Here is a 20,442-nt window from a genome sequence, read left to right as displayed (position 1 = left end):
CCGTTGCGTTCCCGGCGTTGTTGTTATTTTATTTATTTATTTTGCTTTCTTTCTTTTCTTCCTCGCTGGTCAAAGCGAGCTTTCGACATCAAAACAAGCTTCTCGTCCCAAAGGGGAAACCCCTGCCTAAAGGGGAAATGGATAAACAAAAACCCGCGACAGTCACGCGGTGATGACGCTAAGCCTGTTTCGGGGGGGTAAAGGGTAAAACAGATCACGTGGGATACCCCGGATGTGTCATCATCTTAGTCATCTTTAGCCTTAGTCAGCCGAGGATAGACGAGAAAAGCTTATTACGTAACAGGGCCGAAACCCGACGTCAAGGATAAACACGTCTTAGTAAGGCGACGGGCCATCCAATACCCTGCCTGGTATATAAACCAGACAGCGACGCCGTGCTTGTTGCATCTTCTCCTTCTTCTTCTTCTCCCTTTTTCTCTGGACTGATATTGGATATCTGGATGTCCCTCGCGCTACTGGACACTGGTGTTGCTGCTCGTTGCGTCTGTCTGTCTCTGCTGCGCCTGCCAGTTACCTCATCCACCATATCTCGTCGGATTGTTACTCTGCGTCCCCCGTCTTTACGGACCCTAGCCACGATGATCACCGCCGACGAAAAGGCGCGGGCACAGGACTTTTTGTCCTTTGTCAACGCTTCTCCTACACGTAAGACACTGTCCATTCCCTGATTTTCCCATTGGAACATGCTGACAATCCGAACAAAGCATTCCATGCCGTCGCTTCTGCTACTAAACGCTTTACCGATGCTGGATTCAAGGAGATCAAGGTAGATCTCCCCCTCATTCCCCTCTGAACAGTATTGTCAATGCATGCAGCTCTCTGTCTGACACTGCTGTTACTAGGAGAAAGACTGCTGGTCAGAAGTCTGCAAGCCAGGGGGCAAGTACTATGTTACCCGCAATGGCTCGACCATCATCGCATTTGCCGTCGGTAACAAGTGGAAGGTCAGTTCTCCCCATTACCTCCTAAGAACAAGATAAAAAAGGACAAATAAGTCGTATATCTGCTAAGAGGACAAAATAATGCGCTAACATCTACTCAAGCCTGGAAACTCTATTGCAATGATCGGTGCCCACACCGATTCCCCATGTTTGAGAATCAAGCCAGTTTCCAAGCGAACCAATGAAGGCTTCCTCCAAATAGCTGTAGAACCCTATGGCGGTGGCATATGGCACACCTGTAGGCATTAGTCTCCTACTCAAACACCAGCTTTAGCAGTGCATTTACTAACAAATTGATAGGGTTCGACCGTGATCTCGGCATTGCAGGCCGTGTGATGGTCAGACAGCAAGATGGCACCATCGCATCTAAGCTGGTCCACGTTGACAAGCCCAGTATGTGGAAATGTCAAAATTGTACGCGTCCTAGCCTTCTACTAACGTTTGGTGTAGTCCTCCGTATTCCAACTCTGGCTATTCATCTCGACCGTACAGAGACCTTTGCCTTTAACAAGGAAACCCAGCTTGTTCCAATTTGCGGAATGGTAGCTGCGGAACTCTCCAAGACAAACAAGGACTCTAAACAGGAAGAAGCTGGTGATTCCGTCTCTCCATTCAAAAAGATTACGGAACGCCATCACCCTTGCTTGATTGAACTCCTGGCTTCCGAACTCTCTGCCAAGCCAGAGGATATCATCGACTTCGAAATGCTTCTCTATGATACCCACAAATCATGCCTCGGTGGCATGATGGACCAGTTCATCTTCTCTCCCAGGCTCGACAACCTCAACTCCTCTTTCTGTGCAACTGTTGCCCTGATTGAGTCTCTTGCCAAGCCATCTGCCTTGGAGAATGAGTCTGCTATCCGCTTGGTTGCTCTGTTTGATCACGAAGAAATTGGCAGCAGAACCGCTCAGGGTGCGGATTCAAACATCCTCCCGGCTATCATTCACCGCCTATCCATGCTTCGTGTATCTGAGACTAAGTCAGAAGAGGATCTCTCTACCGCCTACGAGCAGTCCCTCTCGACCTCTTTCCTCGTCTCAGCTGATATGGCTCATGCCGTTAACCCGAATTACGCCTACAAGTATGAGTGCGAGCACAAACCAGAAATCAACAGAGGACCGGTCATCAAGGTCAATGCTAATGCCCGTTATGCTACCAACTCCCCCGGAATCGTTCTGATGCACGAGGTTGCTCGTGCCGCTGTAGCTAAGAGCGATATCTCCTCAGACTCCATTGTACCAATGCAACTGCTGGTTGTTCGCAATGACTCCAGCTGTGGCAGCACCATTGGACCAATGCTTTCGGCGGCCCTTGGATCGAGGACTCTCGACTTGGGAAGCCCGCAGCTGAGCATGCACAGCATCCGTGAGACTGGTGGAACGAAGGATGTGGCCCTTGCAACTCGACTCTTCACCAGCTTCTTTGAGAACTACACTACCTTGGCTCCTAAAATCCTGGTTGACTAAGCTGTCTTATTATTCGCCTCAAGGATAGAGTACGTCGGAAGGAAATTTAACGACCATTTAAATGTCCATAGCTTGTTTCACATGTGCCCCTTCCACATACTGGTCGGATGCTGCTAGTGTGAATAGGTGTATTTGAATATAAACAGAAAACTGAAAAAGACAGGTCATCTTCCTTCTTTCCTAGTCTTGTAGCTTCAGCAGAGTCAAACTACGCCGTATCATTCCTAGACAGCCTTCTCAACCGGCACTTCGTCCATATGATGAGTTGTTGGCTCCTTAACGTCTTCATTCTCCAACACCTTTACGTTGGCTAGCCCTGCCCGTTCCCTCCCAATCTCCTCCAAGGTCTTACCCTCTCTCCGCAGCCTTTCTAATTCCCTAGCAGCTGCCTCTTCCTCGTCCCTCTCTTCCTGTGACATCTCCGGTCCTAGGAGTAACAAAACCAACAAAAACACCCATACAGCCCCCATGAATATGGCCATGACTTTTCCGTAATCAAATCTCTTCTTCCCGTGCGGCCCATCAGGCAACGGGAACCTCTCGCCAATAATAGCTTGAATAGTGGCAGATGCGGATGAAGCGAGGTTACCCAGTTGATAGGTCAATCCAACCAATAAGCCACGTAAAGATTGAGGGGATAGCTCCGAAAGATAGATAGGAATAGGCCCCCAAACTCCACCGATGAACCATTGCTGCCAGAAAGACGATGCGATCAACGCATTAGACCTGGGCAATATATATGCTGGAATGAGCGCGGCACCGAATACACAGCTTATCATCATCGTGAGCCGTCTCCCGAGGAATGTGCTGATCCATCCTATCAATGTGCCACCGATGACGCCGCCTAGGGTGCCAGCCACAACGATGACTGTCGTCTGTGTTGCCGTTTTGCCCACTTGGTCCTTGAGGAAAGTTGGATAGAAATCTTGGCTCCCGTGAGAGCAAGAGTTGAAACCCGTCATGATAACGACGAGGTAGACCATGAGGAACCAATTTTCTTTGAGTCCCGGAGCAGACTCTTTCCAGAAAGCACGGAGTCCACTCATACGAGATTTTGGGATAGTGTCAGAAGTGCCAGAAGGTTGCAATGCAGCCTCCTCAGCTAAGACTCGGCTCTCTCGCTCCGCTTTCATCACTTGGAAATGGCGGGTCTCTGGGAGGCACCATCTCCAGATGATGATAAGAATTGGGGGTGCAGAGCCAAACCAGAAGAGACTTCGCCATCCATACTTGGTGGTTGGTACGAATGCTCGATAGAATATGGCTGCAAGCATATAACCCGTACCATATCCCTGTTGAAAAAGCCCAGAGGCAATGCCACGAGCGTCATAGGGTAGGTCTTCCATTGCAGTCGCAGCAGCAGGGCCAAAGAGGCCTGATAAATCCAAAATCAGCACATCTCGTTCAATTACATACGTAACCCAGATACAACCTACCTCCCATAGCAATTCCATATAGAGATCTGACAGCTAAGAATTGGGTCAAATTGTGGCAGAACCCAGAGCCTAGCTCTAGGAAGACGAAGAGGGCCAAGTTTATAATCATTGGCCACTTTCTTCCATATCTATCCGCAAATAGGCCAAAGATGATGGCGCCGACGGAGCGCAGCATAAGTGTCACGGTCAACCCCTAAACATGTATGTTAGACACATTCTCTAGCATAGTAAGCATATGAAGGTCAACTTACCCATGATACTTCCGAATTTGTTACTCCAAATTCAGTAGCTATCTCCGTTATAGTAAGAGAGACAGTGAAGAAATCAAATGCATCCCATACCCAGGCGATGAAACCAACACCAAACATAAGCCATTGATGGCTATCCAGCTCGCGTAGGATGCGATAAGGGTTTTTCAGTTCAGTCTTTATCAAAGCTAGTATCAGCCAGACGTTATTTTTTCAAAGTAGGTATCATTTAAGGGCTAGAACTCAGGGGTCACCTTTGGGGGCTTGAGACTGGATACTCGTGTCATGAAATAGCGTTGGATCTGCTCTGGTGAGTAGAACCATCCTGCTGCCATATGATTTTTCATGTTGGCTTTCGTCAGTAGTATAGCTCTCTGCCTGGCGATTGATATTATTGGCAGAAAGATATCACAACTTCATGATAGGAACAAGAGAAAGGTATGACTTTGGATCCATGTCACCAGAATCGGACACAGATGTTGTTTAATATATAGCTCACCCAAGCTTCGATACTGCAACTGGGTAACCCGCCTGAACTACTCTAAAAGGTGATTTTCGTCCTCAAAGTTACGTCTCACACAACCAGGATCCCGTTAAATCTGGGGATAGCCGAAGTCAAGAGGGGTGGCATAGCGTTTGCCGAAAGATTTTATGAGATGGGCCTTGTCCCCGCAAAACACTACGGCAGATAGCGTCGGGACATAGCGTTGCCATCGTTTCAAGAGTATCCACGACCGGGTCGGGGAACAAGGTGACCTATAGCACGTCCATGCGATGAGCTCATCGGATGCTTACTAGCTGGATGGAATCTCGAAATGGGTAAATAGTTAACGGTAGAAGAAACGAATATCTTCCACAGATGACCGACTAGCTAGATGTTTAGCCAGGTGTCGCGGCCGGGAGCGAGGGATTCTTCCAATCAGCTGTGTATTTTGTGTTCGCCCCCGAGACCATTGTCAACGAAAAGGCGCAGATAGACTTGGTACAGCATCCAAATACGGGCATCCAGGGAATCGAAAAGTCGCGGCGTGATAGTTAACTGGTTAACCCGTCGGTTAACCAGTTCACTAAGCGTACCTAGGCTACATGAGCCATGATACATGATACTAAACACAAAGGGGTATCCAACTGAATAAAAACGAATTGTCAATGTGTCTCACAGGATTCCGAACGAGCGAGAACAGACATCGCCGTCGTCTATCGGAGGTGTTGTCGTTGCCGGCGCTGCGTCTAACTAAGGTCGGCTGTCTAAGCGCAGAATAGAGTTTCCGGAGGTGGGATGGGAAGCGGCGTCGATTCTCGGATTCAGCTTCAGCCTCGACAAGCGATCAAGATTTTAACTGGGTAGCCGGAGTCATCAATTGGCCTCCGATAGACAGAGGAAATGGCTTCTCCTCAGTATCTGACCGGCGACAAGCCTGGTATCCAGCAGTTTGTTGATAGGTTTGACGTATGTATCCAATTCCCAAGGCTGTAGTTACACATGGACTTATCTCTGTATATCATAGACCTTTCTATTTGACTGCGATGGTTCGTTACACTGGCGACCTCCGTGATATTATTCCGGAAAATTGGTGGGCATGCTCTAAAATCATGAACAGGAGTACTATGGTCTGGTGATACTCCGTTCAAAGGAGCCGTTGAAACGTTGGACATGCTTCGGAACAAAGGTAGACTACCCTCGGAGTTCACATTGAGGGATTCTAACTTACTGTTGTGACTCCTAGGAAAGAGAATAGTCTTTGTCACGAACAACAGCACCAAGTCGAGAGCAGACTACAGGAAAAAGCTTGATGGCCTGGGAATCAAGGCTGGAATAGTATGCCCTGCCCCTGTGGATATGGATACACAACAAACACTAACTTGACCATTGTATAGGAAGAAATCTTTTCCTCTTCATATAGCGCTTCCGTATACATCTCGCGTATCCTAGACCTGCCGAAAGATAAGCGCAAAGTTTTTATTCTCGGAGAATCTGGTATAGAACAAGAGCTCGCTGCCGAAAATGTGAGCTATATCGGAGGGACGGATCCGGCATATCGGCGGGAAATTACCCAGGAAGACTATCAGAAAATTGCCTCTGGTGACCCTTCATTCATGGATCCGGAAGTTGGGGTGGTGCTGGTTGGCCTAGATTTCCATATCAACTATCTCAAGCTCGCGGCCGCTTTGCACTATATCCGACGAGGTGCTGTCTTCCTCGCAACCAACATCGACAGCACTCTTCCAAACTCTGGCTCTTTGTTTCCAGGAGGAGGCTCTATATGCGCACCTCTTGTTGCTATGCTTGGAGGTGTAGGAGCACCCGGTGCAGAGCCTCTCTCGTTGGGTAAGCCTAGTCAGGCAATGATGGATGCCATCGAGGGCAAATTCAAGCTTGACAGGAATAAGACATGTATGATCGGTGACCGAATAAACACTGATATCAAATTTGGTATTGATGGCGGCCTTGGGGGAACGCTAGCAGTTCTTACTGGGGTGACCTCAAAGGATGAACTTATAGCATCGTCAGTAGTCCCCACCGCTTATGTTGATGCACTCAGCGATTTGTTGCAAGGTGCATAGAATAATATAGATGATATATCTTTTAGAGTTAGTCTTTGTATAGACCAAATAGACATGTTTCTGATTACTCCAAAAGACTCCTATATGCCAATGGTATATTTATCATACACGCCAACCACTCGTCCACGGGAATATAGTTGCACTAGCGGTTGTATCAGTTCAATTCAATCAACGGTGAAAAGACGATCCTTCCTCATTGCGTTCCATAAGGAACAACTTTAAACGCCAGAGATCTAAGGAAAATAAAGCGGACTTTCTCGATGCAGGTATAAAGTATAGAGCGTCTCCCTGAAATACTTCCCCAAGTTGACGAATTTCTTGAAGTTCACCTTCGGATAACATTTTTGTAAGATCGAAAACCGGAACCTGTGATTCGTGCACCGGAAGTTCAGCCAAGTCAAAGGAAGTGCTTTCGGGGGTCGTAGAGGAGGTGACACTGTAATCGGGATTACTGTTTAACTCAGTGGAATGATGACTGCCACGAAGAATTAAAACTATTCCACTCCGTATATCTCTCAATTCCGGCAGTTGTTTCAGCGAACTTTCCAATGTACTCTGAGTGATGGGATGTTCTGCAATACTCAGAGGTGTCCATGTATCTCGCCTTCGTTGTTTTTCTATTTTCGGTGTAACACGTAGTATTTTCTTAAGGCGCCTTAATATCTCCTTTCGCATTGCCTTGAGAGCATAATCGGACATATCTCCTCTCCAGACTAGCGTTTGCATAGAGCTTTTAGTGAGTGGCCCCTGTGGCAATTTCCATGAAGGGGGGATCAGGCCTTTGCTAATATTCGAGAACTTTGGGTTTGACAACATGTCAAAGAGTGTTCCGCTATTTGTAATTCTGACGGATGGGAATGCTGCCCTGCGTTTGCGCAATTTCGCAGTGCTGTCGTCCATGGGGTTCTCACCGACCGCGGGAGCGTCATTGTCACCAGCAGTGACCCTGGTGTTTGAATCAATCTCCATTTCATTCAGCTCATTTTCTAGCAGCGACGTAGGAAGTAGCCACAAAGCTGATGTCTCAGGGTGCTGAACTAGGCCGAAATCTATCATAAGCTCTGTGGGAAGTCGGGACATGGTTGCATGGCACAGCCGGGGAGGACTTGCTAGAGCTATGGCCCAAGGATTGCGTATCAAGGAGGAGTCTGTATCCCACTCTTTGCTGCGCTCAATGACCTTACTTGAAGTTGAAGATGTCTGCTTCTGAGCTCTTCTTAATACTACCGGGGATTGCACCAGGCCATCTGGAGCGGTCACATCCGGGCGCTTGACTTCGGATGTACTAATACATCGCCTTTCCAGTTGCCTCTGAGAAAGTGAACTAGTTGTATGATGAGCTCTTGGGTATAAATGTGAGAGTGTATAGAGGCATAATTGGGGCTGGTGCCTTTGATGCTCTAGACCCGAGCATCTGGTTGAAAACGCTGTACAACCGGAAACAGATAGCTCATGTGCCGACAATCGAGACGAGAGAAGTTTGTGCCTCATCTTGCAGTCCCCCTATCTCAACTCATATCTTCATTCGAGATGGGTTGCAGTATATAAATCAACAATGAATTACCGACTGTTATATCAAATTGTTTCTCACAGCTTTTTCCCGTAACTACAAAGTTTGAGCAAACTGCTGACTAAGCAAAGCAAATGCGCGAAACCGCAAAAACAAATGAAACTGACCTTTTGCGCTTGAAGCTCACAAACACCAACGCAGCTTTCTGTGATGGTATAGTATGAATTGTGCAGCGACATCCCGGAGAGCTCGAGGGGTGTTATATACTCCAGTATCTCGATTTTGTTTCGGTTGCCTGTGCTCTAGCCTCCTCTGTTTCCCTCCCTGACCCGAAACATCTCTATGACAACCCAGGCTCCTATTACGGATGCCGAGTATATCACAGACGTCCTCAATATACCTAGCATCCCAGGTTCAGAAGATGCTGAATCAAACGCTTCCGGTAGTGGCCAGCCTGACCTCGGTAGTAGAAGAGTTACTTTCGCAAAGTCCAAGTCCCTATTTCTCGATCGCCTGACTCGTGATTTCGACTTGCTTATCTATTGCGAACTATCGGCTCTCTATTATATGGAGTGAGTTACCTGTACCATATGCGAACAAATATCAAGCAATGAACATTTAATTAATTTCTTTTCCCCCGGCTAGTTGTTCTATCATACATTTCGCTGTACGGGCCATAGTTCAGTTTCTATTCCTTACGCCAAAAGCGGCCAACTTTCCCGAGCCACCGAAGAATCAGCCATTTATTGGAGCGATTATTATAAGTAACCTAGTCTGTATCTTCCTACATATTGCTTCAGCCAATCCATCTGCAGGAGAAGCATCCCGAGGATACCTTCATGGCGGGCTGTTCATTGATTTTGTCGGCCAGAAAGGACCTACTTCAAAGCTTCAGCTGCTTGCCGTGGACCTACTGGTTATATGCCTTCAAATACTCATGGTGGGAGCCATCCTGGAGAAAGAAAAGGTCTCCGCGCTGACTTCATCGAGGCGAACTACCGAAACCATCCCATCTTCGACGGTGCCAGAGCAGGACCATGATTCCGAAGAGCAGGGTCTACTGAGATCGTCTCAAAATTTGTCTAGCCAAGAGGATGATATGGGGAACCGGCAAGTAAGTGGCATTGAACTCTCAGATCTTGGTGGTGAGAGGAGTGTAAATGCTGTCGTTGGGATGCATCCGCGCGATTATTTTCACTCGGGGGAAGCCCTCATTATGAACTTGAACATCGGTCGCACCCTTCGACAGCAGTGGCAGAACCGAACAGCAGCGATTGCGCCGCCGCATGCCTCGTTAAGTGGTACCAGAGTCCCTGCAAGCACATTTATTAGACGTCAGCTGGGTATTCAAGCGGAACCCCGCTCCTAATTAGTTAAGTTCCCCATATATCTTTTGCAAGGGAATTCGAGCCCTTCCTGGCATGCATATTTGCATAAGTACACGGCTCTGTATATATCTAGCATTTATCATATATGATAGAATAAGTTTACTTAATTGTATAATTCTTAGCATGTAGGACTGAGAGGAATAAGTCTATGTAATAACCCTATACACAACCCACCATTAAATATCGTCAAGACATCTTCTGGGTTACCTATCGTACACCATTCTCACGGAACCATGCTTCATGATGACGTTGTCTCTTCCTTTGAAGGCATTCGTCTGTCGAGTATGGAATCCACAATGCCCATCTCTAGAGCTTCCTTTGCGCCCATAAAATAGTCTCTCTCCATTAACTTCTCTATCTCTTCAAGGGTCATTTCCTTCCCTGTCAAATGGCGTTTGTATATCTGATTCAATTGGTGTCGTACTCGAAGGATCTCTTTTGCGTGGATTGCGATATCCGTCGCCTGGCCAAAGTACCCTCCCGAAGGCTGATGAATCATAACCGAGGAGTGTGGAAGGCAGTATCTTTTCCCAGCTTCACCGCCACATAGTAGAAGGGAGCCCATAGATGCCGCTTGGCCGACGCATATTGTGCTAACTGGGGATTGAATATATGTCATGGTATCGTAAATGGCTAGGCCTGAAACGAAACTTATTAGCTATGATTGTGCTTATTGGGCAGGGAACAGAGAATGGGAGCAAATACGACATACCGGCTGTCACCGATCCACCTGGGGAATTGATATAAAGCTGAATGGGTTTCTCTGGGTTATCAGCTTCAAGGAACAATAGTTGCGCAACTATTGCGGCTGATAGTGTTTCGTCCACCTCGCCATTGAGGCATACAATGCGTTCCTAATGTATCCGTCAGAATGATTTTACGCAGATAAGAACGGAAAGATCCCAACACCTACCTTCAAAAGGCGAGAAAATATGTCATCTTCAGGTGGTTAGGTTATTAGTGACCTTGAACAACTTATAGCCGGGGAAGATCGCATACAGGTGTGCCAGCCACCTCCCTTTGAATAACAAAAGTGTATTAGCTTCTTATTCCAACATCCAATGGTCATGAGTAACATACCACTGTCTCGGTCACAAATGGAGTTGGAGTCCAGTTTCGCGGCGGAGTTGGAGCAGCTTGAGAATAGCTCCTTGAGAGCGGTCGAGAGCTAGAGAGAGCTAAGCGGTTGAGTATCCGTAGTCGGTTCATAACTAAATGCTATACCAAGAGCTTGAACTCCACGTATGTAATTGTAATTGCTGATGATACGCCTTGGTGATGCCTTTCGTTCGCGTGCTCCTGGAGTCGTGAAGTCAAAAGGCAGCTTCAATTGATTGATTAGGTAATCAAATATTTGAGCCGCAGCATTCTACTAATATAGTTATATAACACAAGTGAACGAAAGGGGAGCGGATAAAATTATGATACAACCAGTAAACAATGTATTAGATTCGTCTAAGTAGATTGTATTATGCCGGATATTTGTAGCATGAAATCCAGAGTTGAAAGGTGCTCATCTGCGCCATCTACTAGTCGTTTATCAAATTCAGAGCAGACCTTCAATATTTGGTTCTTCTGTACATCTGAAATGGATTCGTCTTGAAGTACTGCTTGGTATGTCTTGAATGAGGTCAGTAGAACATTCTTTAAGGTTGTGAGAATAAGGAATATACCTGTGACAGGACTTGAGAGGCACTCCATCCGTCGGCCACGAGGTCAGCTACGAGGCTTGAGATTTCTTCGTATTTCGAAGCACGCTTGCTTGGGCGAAGAGCTGCGACAACACGTTGCATAACAGTTTCTGGAACTAGGCCAGATACTTCTTCAATGCTCCTGACAGTAATCCTGGGTTTGACATCATCGAGCTCCATGTCTTTATCAGACGAATCCTTCTTTTTCCCAGAGCCATAGCGGGCTAGCCTTGCAGAGCTCTGCATAAATGTTATAGCCTTTCGCAGGTCACCATCACTGCATCGAAGTAGGGTCTCAACAACATTATCCTCCAGGTCTAGTTTCTCCATTCTTGCAATCTCTACAAGCCGGCTTTGGGCAGCAGAACCGTCTAGTACCTTGAATCGAAATTTGCTGCACCTACTCGCCACGGGGTCAATTATTCGAGTGACATAATTGCAAACGAGGCAGAAACGAGTAATCCGGCTGTATTTCTCCATAGTTCTGCGGAGAGCGGACTGGGCGTCATGGGTCATGCTATCTGCTTCATCAAGAATGATGATTTTGAACGGTGGACACGGATATTGTGAGCGATAGGCAGGATCGGCCGGGGGTTGGAATAGGTGCATTCGAGCAAAATCTTTAATCTTTTCACGAACAATGTTTATACCTCGCTCGTCAGAAGCGTTAAGCTCAAGGACTCGGGAGCGGACGAGAGCAGGTCCAAAAAGAGATTTGGACATCGCAAGAATGGTTGACGTCTTTCCAGTACCTGGAGATCCATAGAAAAGCATGTGCGGAAGCTGAATTGCGACGCATTGTGTCAGAAATATTGCGAAATCAATGGAGGAGTCTGAACAAGTAGTATTGGAGTTTTACGTTGGAGGCATGTAAATTTCTCTGGAGAATAGAAATCGTGTGATCTTGAGCTGTCACGTCATCGAGTGTCTTTGGTCGACTAAACACCACACACCGATCAGTCTCTGTGCAAGATAGAGCTGTAGATTTGACTTACTATTTCTCAACCCATGGCTGGGCCTGCTGGTCGGACTCTTGGTTGTTGGTTACGCTGCTTTTAGCTGCAGAAGCAGCCGCAGCGCGGGCTTTATTATTAAAGAAGTTTGCAGCCATAACAAGCTCGAGACAATGGCACACACGCAAGCAATGCCCGACCGAGATCTGTAAGTGGGATGAGACGTATTGAAGGCGTCGAAATTAAAGTTGCAACTCGCGTCGAGCAGGTGAAGCGCGCTAAGGCGCGATCGACTAATTAGTTTATTAGCCGCGTATTAACGCCAAATCGCGCTAAAGAGGCTTAAAGTGGATCTGTGGAGGAGAGTCACGGGACTTCTCCGCTTGGCATTACATGAAGGATTGAAATCTTGTCAAGATGCAAGGCTGGACATTCGTTGGCCCCCAATTCCAGCTATAACCGTATATTTTCCATGGGAGCGCGCTTTTGGCTATTTGTGCAGAATATGGAGTAGAAAATTATATATATTTCTTTTCCAAACCCTCAGTGAGCCCTGTGCAAAATGGTACCTTGAATTTGTCGCTTGATTTATGTATTGTCCTTGACTAAAGCATCACGATGTTTAAAAAAAAGGGTGAATATAAGCATGCAAAACTTATATTTATCAAGCATTCTCGTAAACCCTGGCTCCTCATTCGTTAATAAGCCTGGACAGTCAATTGTCTGGCCTCAGAGTTTAAAAGTCCAAGACAAGGCTATCGACCCCGTAGCAGAGGTTGATAGTTAACGCACTGCAGCCTTAATATACATAATGAAGTGTTGTTCGTTCTCACATCCCAGACATTCTTGCGTTCAGGCAACATTGACGGGAAAAGTCACCTCAGATTGTCACCATGGACCAAGGTGAACTTCCTGCCAAAGCTGGCCATACAATCCAGTTTTGGGGTATTTTTGTTGCTCTATGCATTCTTTCTTTCATTTCAGCCCTTGATGTCGCCATTATCACTACAGCCCTCCCTACCATCACAGCCGAGATCGGGGGTGCTAATATATATGTTTGGATTGCGAATTCCTTCGTGCTGGCTTCATCGGTCTTGCAACCCCTTTGTGGCCAACTTGCAAACATATACGGGCGTCGCATCCCCTTTATAGGCTCCATTATGCTTTTTACACTGGGTAGTGGTATTGCCGGTGGCGCAACAAGCGCAGGGATGTTGATAGCGGGCCGCACAATACAAGGTATTGGGGCAGGAGGTATCTATGTGCTGATTGATATCGTTTGCTGCGACTTGGTCCCCCTTCGAGAACGCGGGAAATATCTCAGCTTGATGTTCTCATGGTCTGGAATGGCGGCTGCGTTAGGTCCAGTTGTTGGTGGAGCACTCGCTGAAGCAAACTGGCGTTGGATCTTTTACCTTAACATCCCAATCTGCACTTTAACGCTGGTGATACTGCTTCTCTTTATGAAAGTAAAGACCACAAAACTTGCTGACTCTGGCCTCGGACAAATCGATTTTCTCGGAAATCTCATCTTTATTCCAAGTATGATATCTCTCCTCCTTGGCCTGGTGACCGGAGGTATCGAACATCCTTGGTCTAGCTGGCGTATCGTCCTTCCATTGGTGCTAGGTATCGCAGGCTGGATCTGTTTCCATCTTCAGCAAAACTTCTCCAGCCATCCAAGCGTGCCTCCACATCTGTTTAGCAACCGCACATCGGCGGCTGCATACCTATTAACATTCCTGTCTTCTGTCCTGGTTCAGGCAATCTCATACTTCCTCCCAGTTTACTTTCAGGCTGTGCATGGTACAACAACCTTGCGATCAGGTATTGACTTCCTTCCATTTGCTATCAGTACCTTGGGCTCAGCTGTTATATCCGGTATACTGTTAAGTAAATTTGGCGTTTATCGACCAATCCACGCGGTATCTTTCGCCCTTTCGGCTATTGGATTCGGGCTTTTGACCCTTTTGAATAGCCGCACCAAAACTGTAACCTGGGTCTTCTTCCAGTTGATTGCAGGTGCAGGCTCAGGGACAATTCTGTCTGCCCTACTACCGGCAATTATGGCGGCTCTTGCAGAAGCTGATGTTGCATCGTCATCCGCAACCTTCAGCTTTGTTCGGACCTTCGGGTACATCTGGGGAGTAACAATTGCCTCCATAATATTCAACGGGCAGTTTAACAAGTATCTACCGGCGATATCCTCCCAAACACTGAGGGACCAGCTGAGAAATAGTGCTGCATACTCATTTGCAAGTCAAGCCCATAGGCTTCGAACCCTCATTCCTGAACCCGTGTGGAATGAGGTGGTGGAGGTGTATGTTAAAAGCCTAAGAGCCATTTGGTGGGTCGGGCTAGGATTTAGCATCGTCAGTTTGTTTGTGGTCGCTCTGGAGAAGGATTTGAAATTGAGAGAGGATCTAGAAACTGAGTATGGTATCAAGGATGAGAAAAATGGTGGCACACCTGCGGATGAGGAAAGCGGCCTTGGAACCAACTAATTCTTGACGAGTGCATACAGATTCCATAGCTTTGACAGTAAATGACATGTAGTTATCTGTAGCCTCAAGTTCCCCATGCCCCGCTGGACAGCCGCTTGAAGCCACTAATACACCTCATTTGGAACCTGCTTTGGGGGTTTTCGCAAATCTACCGAAGCTTGGGCTAGTTTCCGACTTATTAGGATCCAACAGAATCTTGAAAATTGCAAGGCACAGTTCACGCATTTGGACGCCATTTCCTGGTCCATGGACGATCCTGTCCCTTCTCGCAACGCTCACACTGCGGGAAAAGCTTTATTTTCATCGACATTTTGGATTTTCCAGTAGTAATTTGAAACACCATGCAAAGAAGGTCTAGCCAGGACTTGGGACAAGGGGTTTTACTCCGGTGACATCCGCTACTACAGAAGATCGGTGGTGTTCCTGCAAGGTAGTTGAACAAAACGGCCATTGGTAGTTTTCAATAGGGGTGAGGGCATATCCTTGTACAAGCCATAGCTAATACCAAGCAATATGGGCCCCTAGGGGTGATGCTCATACAACCAGTCCTATATCAGTTAGTTACAAGCTTCGCACTTCATACAAGGAGAGTTTGACTACATACTCTGGAGAATCATACCATCGTCAGCTTTCCCAGCTGAAGCAGTAATTCAATCCGGATCTGGGGTCCATCTGTGGTTGAATCGCAGAATATGGTTCAAGCACAGTTGGCTTCCCAACTTCCCTGGGTATAATGAGCATATTTCTGGCACGTAATTCTACCGGATTCGGCTGCATAACCAGCATAACCCATGCTGATCATCCACCTTGTACTCTCGGAGGCGTTTGGTCCTGGTAATTCTCGTTGGCACGGTGTCAACAGTAGGATCGGGGTACAAAAATCTCGTAGTTTACGTCATCACAGATAGAGGCTTCAAAATAAAAAGGCGACAAAGGAGTAGGCGCCTGAACATAATTAGCTACGTTCCAATGTACAGTAGGATACTCAAAAAATACCATGCAGAGGCAGCCTTCCAATTCGCCTTTTGTTACCGACCCCAGTACCAGTCACTACCGGTGCCTCTCCTTCCAGATTCTAATACACCGACGCCTAGTGTTCACGAGAAAAAAAAACAAAAAATCTCATCCTCTGAGTTGAGATTACCCCAGTCAAGAACTAAACAAGGTTGAAGCCATCTGGAATATTGGCACAGCTAGGGGTGAGTTGTGGTCCTCCTCCGCATATGGAAAATTGTACTTCACCCCCAATCACGAAGATACCCCTTTAAGAAAACCAAAACATCTTCCTTCGTATTGGTGGAACAATCGCAGATGGTTTATATCACTCTCAAGTGTTGACGGGACGAGCTATTCAACTTTTCGTATTTCTTCTGATGACCGTTTGAAACTATTTCCCGCCTTGTATCTCGTCCTTGAGAGCCTCAATAACTTGAGATGCTGTCATCTCCCAGGACTCGATCGGATAGTTGGCTAATAGATTCGGAAGTTCGCTTCCCAGTATAGATAGTGTGTATCCGGCCTCGTATATAGCTATCAACAAGGCCGGTATCGAGTTGATGTTTGAATAATAGGTACCGGGGTGCATCTTCATCCGTAACATATCGGGGGAGGAGGAAGAAGTTTGCATCGACCAAGCACTAAGATTGCCGGGATTCCTCCAAGCGTTATAAGTATTTGCCGAGTACTGGATGTTCGCCGAGGATATTCGTGGAAGGTACCGACCACCCATGCTCCCTTGATATTAGTACAAGTCCATGAGATGATATAGGTCCCAAGACTATCGGAGTTCAGTTGGGACCCTTTCTCGGCCTATTCCATACACACCATTAATCCCCAGCACTGCCCCCTAAAAACTTGACTTGCAATGCAGCTTCATCCAGCAAGATATAATAATAATAATAATATGCAATGCTGGAGTGGAGGGGTCCGATAAAGGAGGGGGTATAACCTTGTTAATTAAATGGTGCAGCTGGAATGTACTTCTTGCCTCTTCCGTGTTGAGGTCCGACTTCGCAATTGTTCGGTACGGAGGAAAGGAGAGCAATGGTATGGAAGAATGGAGCTAACTCAATTGTCTCGGAAGTAAGGTCGTTATTTCGTTCGTTCGCCTGACTAACGACGTTAGGGGCAAATGATCGCCCGCCACAGCGAGCATTAAAGGTAGATCACTAGAGTTCATCCCCATGCCCATGAGGACCCTCCCACATCCTCTTCTTAGGGTTAGGATATACCTTTGGGCCGCCTGGTATCATTGTAGTCTCCTCCTCCGCCTGATCTGCGGCGGTCCAGCTTTTGATGTCCTCCACCATGTCAGGTATACCACCAACATCGGCTTTCTTAGTAGAATCGGGGTTCCAAAGAGAATTAGTCGCGGTCGGGCCCGTGTTAGCGGTTACCAGAGGCTTATTTGGCACAACGGATTTAGAACCGGCCACAGAGACACCGCTAGTTACTCCAAATATAGCAAATGTGATCCTGGCAACAATTTTGAGAGGGAGCCAGACTATCCACCAGAGTGGGCCATACAGCAGCCGTCGAAAGATAAGCCACGATATGGTTCCAATTAGGATATAGAATGCGGTCTCAAGATACCATGTATCTGACTTTTGGGAGCGAAGTAGCGAGCTCACGAGAGACTTGGATGATGCAAGTAGGGTATCTAGATTGGTGTATGATTCCGAGAGCGAACTTAGGGCCTTGTTTGATTGTTCTGGAATTTGTATTAGTCACACTGTAGATAATTATAACCTTGGGTGAAAGGACTGCCCACCTAAAGCTTCCTGGGCAAACTGGCTTCTGGAAAGCTCTGCCTGCATGAGGTTATGTGTCTGTCTTAAGGCAGCGGTAACGTCCTTGGACGAGCTTGCAACGAGATCGCCATGAGTGAATCTCGGTGTCCTCCTGTTAGGAACATTCTCTCCCTCAGCTGACGGTTGAAAGAGGAGTTGTCTTTGTCTATTCTTCGCCTTCTCCGAGCTCCGCTTGGCTTCTATCTGAGCTCGTCTGAACTTCGACCGAGTCCTATAGTCTCAAGATTAGCCAGGATGCCAATCACAGCCGCCCAAAAAATATTTCATACATTTTCAAATCCTCTTCTATTTTCGCCAGGAGAGCCACGTTCTTGACTGCGTCCGCGTCAAATGGTACGCTCTCACGGCGTTGATGTCGTCTTCGATCGAGAGGATGAGTCTCCACGCGCAGAACTTCTATTTCTTCTTCTATCTCCCCGAGATCCTGGTGGATTTCGGTACTCAGATTGATTCGTTCATCATCGTCGTAGGTATCCGCACTACCAAAGGAATGTAGACGGCGTATGAGGGCTGAAACCCTCTCGATGGATGCTTCGACGGAAGCAAGACGGGAATGTAGAGAAGCAACCATTATGGGTATCACAGCCATCCACTTTCTGTTACCAAGAGAGAAAAAATGTATTTCATGAATGTTGAAGTTCAAGAAGGGGTGTGTTAAAGAATGTTGTAGTTAATGTTGACAGACATACAGGGTGGTCTTTCGACGCATCACGTGATACATGAAATTCGCCCATTTGCTGAAGGAAGAACGTTGATGGATCTTCAATCTCACGCAGAACAAGCCATACAACAAACACCAAGTGCCTATTACATAAATACAGCAATATCTTTTATATATCATGTACGTGCGCCCTCTTTCGAAGTCCAATGTCAAATACTAACCATGATCAGAGCACTTATACCACCACGGGAAACGCAGAAAGGAAAAAAAAAAAAACACAAGACGAAGAGCGAAAATGTCTCTACCACTACGATCAATCACCTCATTCCGAACGTCCTTCTCGCCTCTCTCCCCACTTTCTCGGCCGTGCAAATTGGTTCTCGCCCTTCTACAAACACCAATGACAGCCTCCCCGTCATCAGCAGCACATATAAAAATCGACGTAAAGCATCTACCGAAACACTCGAAGCAGCTCCCTGAGATGACGGTTGGCTTCCGGAACGGCAAAGAGGTGAAGCTAGAAGTCGGCAAGCTACGGCTTTCAGTAGGGGACGTTCTGGAGGAAGTTGGGAGAATAGGGAGACTTATTGAGAGAGAGGAGAGCTTGAAGGGTTAAGCATTGCTGAATGGGCGCAGTTATGGGTGTTTGGAATGTATATTAGATTTTATTTGTACAACTGATTGTATTCTTGCATGAAGACTCGAAAGTCTTGAGAAATGGTATTAATGTTGGAATTTTTTTTTTTCTTCATTTATTGGATGGCTAGATACAATGAGTGGACATGATCAAGTAAATAGCTGGGGTGCCCGTGGGCCCTGTCCCATTTTATCTATGAACATCTACGGCATGAAACAGAGACCGCCTCCTGCAGGACTTGGAAGTGAGTCATTGGACTGGTAGAGAGCATTTAGACAGCGGCACCGGAGATGTAGAACCACTTGTCAATGCTGTCGTCGATAGGGGCAGGTGGAAGGTTGGAGGCACATGGGATGGCCTCGACCTTGGCGGGATCAGCACGGTTGTTCTCGAGGGTGGAGTTGCAGCTGTATCCGTTAGTAGGTGATATATACGTGTTTTAGAAAGAGTAAGGACACAACTTACAGAGAGATGCCTCCAGCGGGGGACTGGCCGGACATGAGCTTCTCCCAGGCCTCAGCACACTCGTGCACAACATCCATGGCGTACCTACACTGGTTAGTATACTCACATGATGAGATAAGAGAGAGAGGAGACATACTTGGAGTTCTTGCATTCGCCGGAGAAGGCGAACTGGTTCTCTGGCTTGCCGTCCGGGATCTTGTAGATACGGAACCACTCGTTGGTGGCTCTGAGGAGGCCAGGGAGGTGGCGTTCGACATCCTCGATGTCATTGAGCTTGGAAGCAAGAGGGTCGTTGACGTCGATGACGATGATCTTCCAGTCAGTCTCCTCCTCGTCGAGCAGGGCCATGACGCCGAGGACCTTGACCTGCTTGACCTGGCCGGGGTAGCCGACGAGCTCGCCGATCTCGCAGACGTCGAGAGGGTCGTTGTCTCCCTTGGCCTTGGTCTCAGGGTGGACGACATTGGGGTCTTCCCAGGTCTGTTCGAGTTGGTATTAGCTTATCTGCCCCCTCTCTTCACCCTGATGCATGGCTGGAGGGCGCACTCACTTGTGGGAAGGCACCGTAGTTCCAGAGGTAGCCCTTGTGGGGGAAGCAGTTGCGGACGAAACGCAGTTTGCCCTTCTTGGTGTCCTGCTTGATGGGGTTCAGGAAGTCGTCTTTGGAGATCTGCCCTCGGTCAGTGAGTGGTTGAGTATAGGGCTGGCTGCCCCTCCATGGAGAGAAGCGGGACAAACCTCCTGCTTAGCGTTGGTCCAGCGAGGAATCTCGACGATCATGTTGAGGACGGTCTTCTGCTCATTGGCGTAGAGAGGAATGTCGTGGAAGGGCGAGATTGGGACGCCATCCTTCTCGATGTAGGCCCGCCAGTCGAGGGTGTTGAGGGCGCCGACGTTGCGGACGGTGTAAGCCATCTTGCTGCTGGTCGACGACGAAGACGAAGTAGACAGGTGCCGTGAGACTAGGGCTGTTCGACTGATGCTTGCTGGCGCCAGTCTGGATGGTGAGAGAGCTGAAGACCTGAAGAAGAGAGAAGAAGAAGAAGAAGAAGAAGAAGCAGGAGAGGCAGAAGAAAAGGAGGAGGAGGAGGAGGTGAAGCGGGACAAGCAAGCGACGCAGGAGTTGCGGCCAGACGAGTAAGC

At 47.5% G+C, this 20,442-nt stretch overlaps 11 protein-coding genes across 11 annotated transcripts; 5 read left to right on the top strand and 6 right to left on the bottom strand.

Annotated features, from left to right (window-relative positions):
* Positions 1 to 1,082: 1,082 nt before the first annotated feature.
* Positions 1,083 to 2,431, top strand: ARB_00506 (uncharacterized protein; the record flags this gene model as incomplete). The annotated part of the gene is made up of 3 exons (XM_003013275.1): positions 1,083 to 1,200; positions 1,263 to 1,355; positions 1,413 to 2,431. The coding sequence occupies 3 exons, from the start codon at positions 1,083 to 1,085 to the stop codon at positions 2,429 to 2,431; spliced, it is 1,230 nt and encodes a 409-aa protein (XP_003013321.1).
* A 224-nt stretch (positions 2,432 to 2,655) lies between these two features.
* Positions 2,656 to 4,235, bottom strand: ARB_00505 (sugar transporter family protein; the record flags this gene model as incomplete). Its single annotated transcript, XM_003013274.1, has 3 exons — positions 2,656 to 3,806; positions 3,868 to 4,060; positions 4,119 to 4,235. The coding sequence occupies 3 exons, from the start codon at positions 4,233 to 4,235 to the stop codon at positions 2,656 to 2,658; spliced, it is 1,461 nt and encodes a 486-aa protein (XP_003013320.1).
* Positions 4,236 to 5,499: 1,264 nt separating this feature from the next.
* On the top strand, positions 5,500 to 6,680 carry ARB_00504 (4-nitrophenylphosphatase, putative; the record flags this gene model as incomplete). The annotated part of the gene is made up of 4 exons (XM_003013273.1): positions 5,500 to 5,565; positions 5,624 to 5,645; positions 5,843 to 5,934; positions 5,994 to 6,680. 4 exons carry the CDS (start codon positions 5,500 to 5,502, stop codon positions 6,678 to 6,680), a joined length of 867 nt encoding a protein of 288 aa, XP_003013319.1.
* A 168-nt stretch (positions 6,681 to 6,848) lies between these two features.
* ARB_00503 (uncharacterized protein) lies at positions 6,849 to 7,760 on the bottom strand (the record flags this gene model as incomplete). The annotated part of the gene is made up of 1 exon (XM_003013272.1): positions 6,849 to 7,760. The coding sequence occupies one exon, from the start codon at positions 7,758 to 7,760 to the stop codon at positions 6,849 to 6,851; it is 912 nt and encodes a 303-aa protein (XP_003013318.1).
* Positions 7,761 to 8,532: 772 nt separating this feature from the next.
* Positions 8,533 to 9,559, top strand: ARB_00502 (uncharacterized protein; the record flags this gene model as incomplete). The annotated part of the gene is made up of 2 exons (XM_003013271.1): positions 8,533 to 8,762; positions 8,956 to 9,559. The coding sequence occupies 2 exons, from the start codon at positions 8,533 to 8,535 to the stop codon at positions 9,557 to 9,559; spliced, it is 834 nt and encodes a 277-aa protein (XP_003013317.1).
* A 257-nt stretch (positions 9,560 to 9,816) lies between these two features.
* On the bottom strand, positions 9,817 to 10,197 carry ARB_00501 (uncharacterized protein; the record flags this gene model as incomplete). Its single annotated transcript, XM_003013270.1, has 1 exon — positions 9,817 to 10,197. One exon carries the CDS (start codon positions 10,195 to 10,197, stop codon positions 9,817 to 9,819), a length of 381 nt encoding a protein of 126 aa, XP_003013316.1.
* Positions 10,198 to 11,033: 836 nt separating this feature from the next.
* ARB_00500 (replication factor C subunit) lies at positions 11,034 to 12,043 on the bottom strand (the record flags this gene model as incomplete). The annotated part of the gene is made up of 2 exons (XM_003013269.1): positions 11,034 to 11,222; positions 11,252 to 12,043. The coding sequence occupies 2 exons, from the start codon at positions 12,041 to 12,043 to the stop codon at positions 11,034 to 11,036; spliced, it is 981 nt and encodes a 326-aa protein (XP_003013315.1).
* Positions 12,044 to 13,115: 1,072 nt separating this feature from the next.
* Positions 13,116 to 14,726, top strand: ARB_00499 (uncharacterized protein; the record flags this gene model as incomplete). The annotated part of the gene is made up of 1 exon (XM_003013268.1): positions 13,116 to 14,726. One exon carries the CDS (start codon positions 13,116 to 13,118, stop codon positions 14,724 to 14,726), a length of 1,611 nt encoding a protein of 536 aa, XP_003013314.1.
* Positions 14,727 to 16,894: 2,168 nt separating this feature from the next.
* Positions 16,895 to 18,107, bottom strand: ARB_00498 (protein transport membrane glycoprotein Sec20, putative; the record flags this gene model as incomplete). The annotated part of the gene is made up of 3 exons (XM_003013267.1): positions 16,895 to 17,436; positions 17,497 to 17,747; positions 17,806 to 18,107. The coding sequence occupies 3 exons, from the start codon at positions 18,105 to 18,107 to the stop codon at positions 16,895 to 16,897; spliced, it is 1,095 nt and encodes a 364-aa protein (XP_003013313.1).
* Positions 18,108 to 19,105: 998 nt separating this feature from the next.
* ARB_00497 (inorganic diphosphatase, putative) lies at positions 19,106 to 20,214 on the bottom strand (the record flags this gene model as incomplete). The annotated part of the gene is made up of 5 exons (XM_003013266.1): positions 19,106 to 19,241; positions 19,300 to 19,383; positions 19,406 to 19,779; positions 19,850 to 19,969; positions 20,038 to 20,214. The coding sequence occupies 5 exons, from the start codon at positions 20,212 to 20,214 to the stop codon at positions 19,106 to 19,108; spliced, it is 891 nt and encodes a 296-aa protein (XP_003013312.1).
* A 64-nt stretch (positions 20,215 to 20,278) lies between these two features.
* Positions 20,279 to 20,440, top strand: ARB_00496 (uncharacterized protein; the record flags this gene model as incomplete). The annotated part of the gene is made up of 1 exon (XM_003013265.1): positions 20,279 to 20,440. The coding sequence occupies one exon, from the start codon at positions 20,279 to 20,281 to the stop codon at positions 20,438 to 20,440; it is 162 nt and encodes a 53-aa protein (XP_003013311.1).
* Between the last annotated feature and the right edge of the window lie 2 nt (positions 20,441 to 20,442).

Source organism: Trichophyton benhamiae (genome assembly GCF_000151125.1).
Source record: "Trichophyton benhamiae CBS 112371 chromosome Unknown contig01356.0, whole genome shotgun sequence".
In the NCBI taxonomy this organism is placed as follows: Eukaryota; Fungi; Ascomycota; class Eurotiomycetes; order Onygenales; family Arthrodermataceae; genus Trichophyton; species Trichophyton benhamiae.
The sequence above is the reverse complement of the archived record's forward strand: the minus strand, read 5'-3'. Positions and strand labels throughout refer to the sequence as shown.